Raw genomic sequence first — 9221 nt, forward strand, 5'->3', positions numbered from 1 at the left:
GGTGCAGCCATGCCAGGGGAAGCCGAGGGCAGCGTGGTAGAGACTTACCCAGAGTGGTACCCGTCACTGGTGGGCACCGGCTGGGCTCCTGGGGCACGGCGATGCCCACCTGGCACCCGGCAGCCAAATGAAGATGGCAACAACAGCGGGAGGTGATTAGGGCTGCGATGTGCAGGGAGGGTGCTCAGGTTTTGGTGGCCTGGCACGGCACCGGCACCGGCATGGCTGGGGTGGGCTCTGCCTCCCCGCAGGCCGGCTCCAGCTCCAGTGCCATCTGCTCGGCCGCAGCCATGAGTGACAGGAGGGTTTTGGGGGGGGACGCCGGTGGAGGCCCCTCTGTCACGTGCCAGCACCGGCACCTGCACTGGGGGAGTGGGTGATGCCGACGCCGCTGGCACACACCCGGCACCGCCAGCCCTTTGTCTGCACGTGGGCACGGCCCTGGACGCCACCGACACCGCGGGCACCATGACCACGCCATGGCTGTGCCACCCTCGCCTGCAGTGCATGGCCGGCACGTGCCACGTGGCACCCGCTGCCCTGGGTCCTGCTTCCCTGGGCTTGTGGGGACAGAGGGATCCAGGACACGGAGACATCCCGCAGCCAGGAGCAGGGCACCGGGTGATGGGATCCAGCTCTCAGGAACACAACACACCCGTAAGGGGTTCCTTGGCCCTGGTGCTGCACACCGAAACAGCAGTGGTGATTTCTGGTTGCGCACACGCCGCGGTGGGGACAGACTGGGAGGCCAGGGGGTGACAGGGCACTGCCAGGCTGGTGAGGAGGCACCCAGCACACAAAGGCCTCACCGGCTGCACCATGGCATGGCCAGGCCTCCACCATGGCCACCGCGAGACCTGTGTCAATGGGGGGCACGGGCACCGTGCGCATCGGGGAGGCCGTGCTTGTGCAAGTGTGTGCACGTGTGCACGTGTTTGTGTGCGCACGGAGGAGCGTGATGGAGGTCTGTGCCGTGGGGCTGCAGGGAGAGGCTGGCACGACCATGCGGCCGAGGGGATGTAGGGCAGCAGGCAGAGGCCGTGTGCCACCCACCAGTCTGGTGACCCATAGCCCCGCACCTACCAGCGCTGCCCACACCCGCACCCACAGCCCCCTTCCTGCACCGCACCGGGCACGGCCACCACCACCGCCACGTCCCCATCCACAGCCTCCTGCCCGCACCAGGCCCTCACCACCGCAGCCATCCCCGGCTCGGCTGGTGGCTGAGGGTGGGGATGGAGCCGCAGATGCCAGCTCCCACCGAGGGTCCCCACGGCGGCTCCCCCCTCGCCCCGGTGTCCGCCGGCTGCCCCTAACACGCTCGGGATAGCCGGTTTCCCCACCGCCCTGGTGCTGGCTCCATTGTTCCTGCCGGCCCCGCCATCGCCTGCATCTCGCCCGGGTCCCATTTTGCAGCGTGTAGGCAGAGCTGGAGATTTGGAAAAGGGTTTTTTTTTTTTGTTTTTTTTTTTTTTTTTCTTTTCCCTTTTCCCTGGGTTTTTTTTTTGGAGTACAGAGTGACAGATGGCGAGTCCTCCTTCCCCAGAGAGACAAATCTCCCTGAATGCAAGCGCATGTCAATCATTAGCTCTCATGTGATAGCTCTCGCGCATGACGTGCCAACCATATGGCACTGGCAGCAGAGCTGGTACCCCCTTTGCTGGGTAGAGATGCCACTCTCGCCTCCTTTTGGATAGAGGACTGCAGGAGGCTGGAGCACCTCAAGGAGCCGCGTCCCGGTCCCAGAAGATGCTGGGAACAATGAAATAAGAATTCCTGCGGTCCGCCCGAAGGTGAGTTATGTAAAGAAGTGGAGGGCTGGGAGGGCAGCGGAGGAAACTTGAATGGAGAAAAGGCAACTTCCATGTTGATTTGGTTTCTCCGCCGCGTCTCGCCCTTTTTTCACCCGGCTTTCGTTCTCCCCCGGCCCTCGCTTCTCCCGTTCCCCACCGATGGGGTTTTCCCTCTCCCCCCGGGAGCGACCTCCCCCCCCCCCTTAGGGAGGGGTTGTTGGGGTTTGGGGTTCGCCGCCCCCCACCCCGCTTTCACCCCCCCCCCAACCCGCGGCTGGGCGCGCCCGGGGCGGCGCGGTCCCGGCGGGACGGAGCGGGCAGCGTTGGCCGAGCGGCATCAACGAAATCAGCGCGGAGCCGCCGCGCCGCCGCCCCCGAGGGCTCCGACCTGGCCGAGCCCCCCCTCCCGCTCCCCCGCCAAGCCCCCGGCCCCCGCCCCGGGCGGTGCCCTCCCCCCCACCCCGGCCCCGGCCCCGCCGCCCCGGCCGGCACCGGGGGCGGCCCCGGTAGCGCCGCCGCCCGGGACCCCCCGCGCTGCCCCCGGGAAGAAAGGGAGGGGGGGGCTCGGCCGCCGCCGCCCCCGCCGCCCCCCGCCGGTTGATGCCGCCGCATTTCCCGGGCCGCGCTCCGGTGGCCGGGGGAGCCCCGGGGCTACGGGGCCCCGGGCGGGGCTGACGGGGCTGGAGGGGGGGGGGGGGGCAATGGGGGGCAGAGGGGAGGGGGCGGCAGCGGCTGCGCCTCGACCCCCCCCCGGCCCCGGGACGTCGGTGGCGGAGCCGCGGCTGAGGCCGCTCCGCGGCCGCGGAGGGGAAAAGTTGGAGGCGTCAAAGAGGGGCCGGTGGCACCGGGCCCGGGCCGCGGACCACCGGGGCGAGGTGCGGGAGGGGGCAGCGACAGGGTCGAGGCCGGTTGGGGGCCGCCGCGGCGGGCGCAGGAGCGGGGCAGCCGGGCGGCGGCCGAGGGGAGCCCGGAGGAGGGTGGAAGCGGTGTCGGGGGGGGCCGCACGGCCGAGCCCCGAGGGAGTCCCGGTGCCCCCGGTGCGGGTCGGCCGGTGCGGGAGGCGGCGGCGGGCGGCCCCGCGCTTCATTCGTTATCGGCGGCCGGGGAGCGGCGGGGATGGGGATGGGGATTGGGAGGGGGGGGGGGCGGGTGGGTGGGGGGCCGGGTGGGGGGCGGCGGGCAGCCGGTAACGCCTGGCTCTTTGCCCCCCGTTGCAGCCACGATGCTGACGCGACTTTTCAGCGAGCCCAGCCTGGTCCCCGAGGTCCCGAAATTCGGCGGCTGGGCCGAGGAGTGCGAGGACGATGCCCGCAGCGAGAAGGAGGAGCGGGCGGGGAAGGGCTGCGTCCTCCCCGAGGAGCCGCCCGAGGGGGAGAGCAAGGAGGAAGGGGAGCTAGGCGGGGACGAGGAGGAGGAGGAGGAGGAGGAGGAAGGTTTGGAGGAGGCGGAGGGCGAGCGGCCCAAGAAGCGCGGCCCCAAGAAGCGCAAGATGACCAAGGCGCGTCTGGAACGCTCCAAGCTGCGGCGGCAGAAGGCGAACGCTCGGGAGAGGAACCGAATGCACGACCTGAACGCGGCCCTGGACAACCTGCGGAAGGTTGTGCCCTGCTACTCCAAAACCCAAAAGCTCTCCAAAATCGAGACCCTCCGCTTAGCCAAGAACTACATCTGGGCTCTGTCTGAGATCCTTCGCTCGGGCAAGCGGCCCGACCTGGTCTCCTACGTGCAGACTCTGTGCAAGGGGCTCTCGCAACCCACCACCAACCTGGTGGCCGGGTGCCTGCAGCTCAATTCCCGCAACTTCCTAACGGAGCAGGGCCCCGAGGGCGGCCGGTTCCACGGCCCCAGCGCCTCCTTCGCCGTGCACCCTTACCCTTACCCCTGCTCGCGGCTGGCCGCGGCGCAGTGCCCGCCCGCCGCCGGTCCCGGTGCCCACGGGCTGCGGACACACGGCTACTGCGCCTCCGCCTATGAAAGCCTCTACGGGAACGCGTCCCCCGACTACAACAGCTCGGAGTACGACGGCGGGCTCAGCCCCCCGCTCTGCATCAACGGCAACTTCTCCCTCAAGCAGGACTCTTCCTCCCCCGACCACGAGAAAAGCTACCACTACTCTATGCACTACTCGGCGCTGCCCGGCTCCCGGCCCGCCGGCCACAACCTGGTCTTCGGCTCCACGGGGGTACGCGGGGGGGTCCACTCCGAGAACATCTTCCCCTACGACATGCACCTCCCGCACGAGCGGGGCCCCATGTACGAGGAGCTCAACGCCTTCTTCCACAACTGACCCCCAACCCCCCCCGGTGATAGCGGGGAACCAACCCACCCCCCCCGGAATGATTTGGGGGGGGGGGGGCGGGTAGGAGGCAACGGCGGCGGCCCCCGCGGAGCGGCCCACGGGGCTCCTCCGTGGGCTTTGGTGCAATACGGGGACCGGGACCCCGCGCCCCGCGGGGACAAAGTGCTTTTTTGGGAGGATTTCCCCTTTTCCTTCTATTCTTGCTCTTATCTACCCGTTAGTTACATGATCAGTGTTATTTATTGAGTCAAACTACCACTAGCCAGTCAGTTCAGTAATTATTGAGTTAGTGAGCGACTTCTTTATTCAGGTAAATCCTTTTTGATTTCAAGAATTCAGTTAAATTACTATTTATTACGTTGAATTCTTACTTACTAAGTTAATGAATTAACAAGTTAAATTATTATTCCTTAAGTTAAATTATTATTTCTTAACTCGAAGAATTCTTTCTTTGCTTAAATGGCTATTTATTTGGTCATATTATGATTTACTTGATTTATTATTTACGTAGTTAAACGATTACATTTATTATTATTATTACTATTATTATTACTATTATTATTGCTATTATTATTATTATTAATTTCCCGGAGGGGAGGCCCCCAGCGCTGCCCCGGCCTCCCCCGTTCACCCTCCGGAGCCCCCCCGGGCTCCCCCCTTCGGCCCTTTGGCTCGAGCCGCGTCGTTTCCTTCTGAATTCGTTTTCATTTCATTTGAGCTCGATCTTTTTCCTCCCTTTTCCCCCTCATTTTGGGCCGTTCTCCCCCCCCTCCTCCACTGCCGCCACCCCCCCCCCCCGCCCCTAAAACACAACACACACATTACCCCCCCCCCCCCCCGGTATTGGACACCCGCGGGAGCGAGAGGAGCCGCGCTGCGGCGCGGAGCGCAACTTTCCGAAGCAATAAAGAGGCGAAGGGAGGAACCCACATTTCTATCTATGCAAGCGGGCCCGGCCCGGCGGACGCTCAGAGATGCACTTTGCTTTGGGGGGGCCCCGGCCCCGCTCCCCACCCCGGGAGCTCCTCTCGCAGCGCGTGTGTCAGGACGTTTTCTACCTGTTTTCAAAAACTTGAAACGGAAAATGACAAAAAAAAAAAAAAAAGGAAAAAAAAAAACTAAAAAAAAAAAGAGGAAAAGACAAAAAAAATGGGGAAAAAAAAGAGGAAAAATAATAATAATCATCATGAAAAAAAAATGAAGCGACACCCCCCCCCCCCCCCCCCCCCAGCCCCCCGCGGAGCACCCCGGTTCTATGCAAGCGGGGCTCCGGGAGGGGAGGGGGGAAGCGGGACTGAGCCCTCCCCCCCCACCTCCGCGGCACCCGCCCCGGCTCCGTGTTTCGCTCCGCTCCAGTTTGCCGCATTCCTCCGGTTGGAGCGACCGGAAGGCCGAGAAACGGCTTTGATTTTCCTTCTTTCTTTCTTTTTTTGTCTTCTTTTATCGATCTTGGTTTTTTTTTTGGGGGGGGTGGTTTTCTTATTGGACCCTACCCGCACCCCCTTCGAGAAACCAGCATTTAATAGAGCCCAGGGAGGAGGAGGAGGAGGATTTCTGAGAAAACGTTTTCGAAACGAAAAAAAAAAACGGAAAAGAAAACGGAAAAAAAAAAGAGAAAAATCTGAAAACCAAAAAAAAAAACAAAAAGTTTTGCAAAAAAAGAAAAAAAGGGAAAAAAAGAAACAAAAAAAGAAAAGCAAAACGAACCCACCACAAACCGTGTAGCAAAGGGGACCCGCCTGCCCGACACCAGAAGTGCTTTCGTGTTTCTGTTCCGTTTCATTTCGATTAATAAATATTTATGGCCAACGATATGCAAGACACCCCCCCCAACCCCCGCGCCGGGAGCCGCGGACACTGCCGGGGAACCGGGGACCGGGCTGTGGGGGGGGCCCGGCCTTTCTGCATGCACCGGCCCCACCGCAGCCCGGTCCTCGCCGGGGCGGCCCCGCCAGGACTCTCCGGCCGTAACGAGCCGCCTCCGCCGGGGCGATTCGCGGCGAACCCTGTAATTACCGAGCGTCCTTCGACGGCGATTAATAAATACTCAATGTTGACTCCGCCGCCTTCGCCGCTTTCCTTCCTCACCGGGCACCGGGGGCACCGGCCCGACCCCCTCCGCCGTGCCCCCGGTGCCTCCGCCGCTCCCACTGCCCCGAGTGCGCGGCCGTCGGTGGGGCGGCGCTGATATAACGCGGCGCTGCCCCATGGGTGTCCCCCCCCGGGACCGGGGGAGGCGGTGTCCCGTCCCCCCCACCACCTCCCGGCCAATAAAGGCACCGGGATCTGGAGCCGCGGCCCGGCTCGGTCCCGGTCCGCAGCCAGCGGCCGTGACACGGCTCCGGTCCCCCGGGAGATGGAGCTTGGAGAGTGATGCCCGGAGCTGGCACCGGGCCGCGGTGCTGGTGGCTTCGCGCGGCGGCGGCGGCGGCCAAGGCCGGGTTCTTCTGTGGCGGCCCCGGTACCTGGTCGGCTCCCGGTGCCGGTGCCCGATGGAGCCCCGAGGGAACCCCGCTGTGGTGCCAGGTCCCGGTGCCGGTGCCCGACGGAGCCCGGGCGCAGAGCCGGTGCCCGGTGCGGAGCTGTCCGCTGCGGCGGTGCTGAACGAGTGCCTGGGCCCCGCCGCCTCCCCAGCTCCGTTTACCGTGCGTGCCACCGGGGCTCATCACCCCCCGACGGCCCCGCTTTCCTCCCGGTCCCACAGACCCGCAGGTTTTGGGGCAGATTTGGGGTCGGGCCGGGACTCGCCTCCAGCGCGGCCAGGCCCGGGGCCGGCACCGCCGGGGCTGGAAACGGGGAACGGCTCCAGTGCGGCCCCGACGTGCTGGGGAAGGGAGAGGCGAGGCACCGGGCCCAGGCAGCTGAGCGGGTTCAACCGGCCCCGACTGAGCCGCTGCCCCCGGGGCTCTCCGAGCCCCGAGGACCGGTTCCCGGTGGTCGCCGCTCCCCGTGGAGGAGCAGAGCCTCTTCCGACGGCACCGGGAAGGGCCTCGCTTCTCCGGTGGAACGAGCCCCAAGGCCGTGGCGGGGGCGACGGGCAGGGAGATCGAGGCCCTTCTCCCGTCACCCGCCGGCGGCGGCACCGGGGCCGCGCGGCCCAGAGCTGCGGCGGCGAAGGGTGGCTGCCCCGGCGGAGGGGAGCGGATGGAGCGAGGGGATGCGGGAACCCGCCCGCTGCTCCGGCATGGCCCCGCAATGCGGCCCCGCGCTCGGTGCACGGCCCCGATGCAAAGCTCCGGTGCACGGCTCCGGTACAAGGCTTCGGTGCCCGGTTCCGGTGCTGAGCGGCGGCCGCCAGCGGCTCCCGAGGCGGGAGGTCGGGAGCTGCCGCCGCAACCCACGGGGCTCCGCATGATGGTGGGATCAAAACCCCGTCGGGGCGGGGGGGGGGAGGTGGGGGGGTGGTGATGTTACCGGGGGACCCCGCACTGCTTGACGGGGGGACGGGAGAGGGGCCAGCAGCGGCGGGGACCCCGCAGAGGCGGCTCTCGGGGCTCAGCGCCGTTATTCCAAGGCAGGATGAGATGGGGGTGGATTCCCCCCCCTTCCAGTTACCCCCAGTGCCCCCGGTGCCCGCGTCCCTTTCCCTCTCCCTGCGCGGAGGAGCGCGGCAGGGGCGCGGGGCCAGCGCCAGCTCCGGGTCGCCGCTGCCACCGGCGAGTGCCAGCCGGAGAGGAGAGGGGGGGGGAAGGAGGAGTCATTGCTTCAGTTTAAATTTCATGGCATCTGTTCATTATTATACAGTGCGGATTTTTATATGGACAGCTAAATTAAAGACAGATTTCTGCCAAAATTGCAGCTACCATAAAAAAACCCGGAGGCTCCCGGCGCTGGGCGATCGCCGGCGCTGCGGAGGAGGCTCCTTTTCGGGGGCTGCCCGGGGGTCGGGGGTAAGGGGTCGGGATGAGGATGGGGGGTGCTGCCCCTGGCTCCGTATCATGGGGACACCGGGATCCCGGCCGGTTGGAGAGGGAAGGGTGGGGGGGGGGGGGGTCCCCGAAGCCGCGGCCGGGGCTGGCAGCGGTCCCCGCCGCACCGGGGGGCTGCCGAGCCGCCCCCTCCCCCGCCCGGCCTGCCAGGCTCCATCGCAGAGGAGTTAAAACAAGGACATCTGTGCCTGGAATCGTTGCGAGGCTCCAAACCTGCCAACGCCTGCTGGCACCGGCCGCCGGCAAAGCCGCTTCTCCGGAATGCGGCACCGCCGGCACCGCCGCCCCGGCCCTCGCATCCCCAGCCCCGCAGCACGGCCCGGAACGGGGGGCTCGGCCCGGATGGGTTGGGGGGGGGGGGGGGATGCTCAGCCCCCCATGGGGTTGTGGGTGCAGCCCCCCCAAGGCAGTGTCCCTACCGTGTCCCTGTGCTCCGTGGCGTGGCCGTACCTCGGTTGTGTCCTCTCCTGCCCCGTCTTTACCCCCTGCCCCACCGGGGGCTCTGTTCCTATCCCCACAGCCGGGCAGTGGCCGTGGGAGATGCCCTGGGGGTCCCCTAGGACCTAGGATGGGATGGGAGGGGGGCGAGTGGTACCCAGGGGAAGGGGTCACCCAGGGCTGGGGGCATCCGGGATCCCAGAGCCCTTTGGAAAGGGAGGAACCTGTCCCGTGTCCCTCCCCCAGCCCTGCCCAGGGAGAAAAGGGGCAAACCCCACACAGGGGCAGTGGGAAAGGCTGGTTCCAGTGGGAAATGCAGGGCCAGCACTGGCTAGGAGCAGTGGAGAGCAGGTGGTGCCCACCTGAGCACCCTGAGACAGCCCCTTCCCTTCCCTTCCCTTCCCTTCCCTTCCCTTCCCTTCCCTTCCCTTCCCTTCCCTTCCCTTCCCTTCCCTTCCCTTCCCTTCCCTTCCCTTCCCTTCCCTTCCCTTCCCCTTTCCCTGTGACCCCCATCCTGGGCTCCAGCCCCATCCCCGCAGCCCCCCGCAGCCCCAGGCCGGGGGCTCCCCTCTGTGACCCCCTAACTCGTTGCCCCCAGGCCCGGGCCCTGCCTGGGCTCCTTCTCCCCCCGCTCAGTGCCAGGCGGTGGCTCGGTTCATATGGGAAATGTCCATTTTGTTGCTACTTAAAAGCTGATTTACGGCGGCTGCATCCCAGCCCTGCCTTGGCCTGTGTTCATCCCATAATCTGCCCATTTCTCTT

General features: G+C 66.0%; 1 protein-coding gene across 1 annotated transcript; it reads left to right on the forward strand.

Annotated features, from left to right (window-relative positions):
- The first annotated feature begins 1584 nt into the window (after nt 1–1584).
- NEUROD2 (neuronal differentiation 2) lies at nt 1585–4080 on the forward strand. The gene is made up of 2 exons (XM_057399535.1): nt 1585–1793; nt 3011–4080. Exon 2 carries the CDS (start codon nt 3016–3018, stop codon nt 4078–4080), a length of 1065 nt encoding a protein of 354 aa, XP_057255518.1. The 5' UTR covers nt 1585–1793; nt 3011–3015.
- Nucleotides 4081–9221: the final 5141 nt, after the last annotated feature.

The sequence above is a fragment of the Pezoporus wallicus genome, unplaced genomic scaffold, assembly GCF_028554395.1.
Source record: "Pezoporus wallicus isolate ANWC-B61680 ecotype Strahan unplaced genomic scaffold, APGP_CSIRO_Pwel_v1 contig_9178, whole genome shotgun sequence".
Classification (NCBI taxonomy): Eukaryota; Metazoa; Chordata; class Aves; order Psittaciformes; family Psittacidae; genus Pezoporus; species Pezoporus wallicus.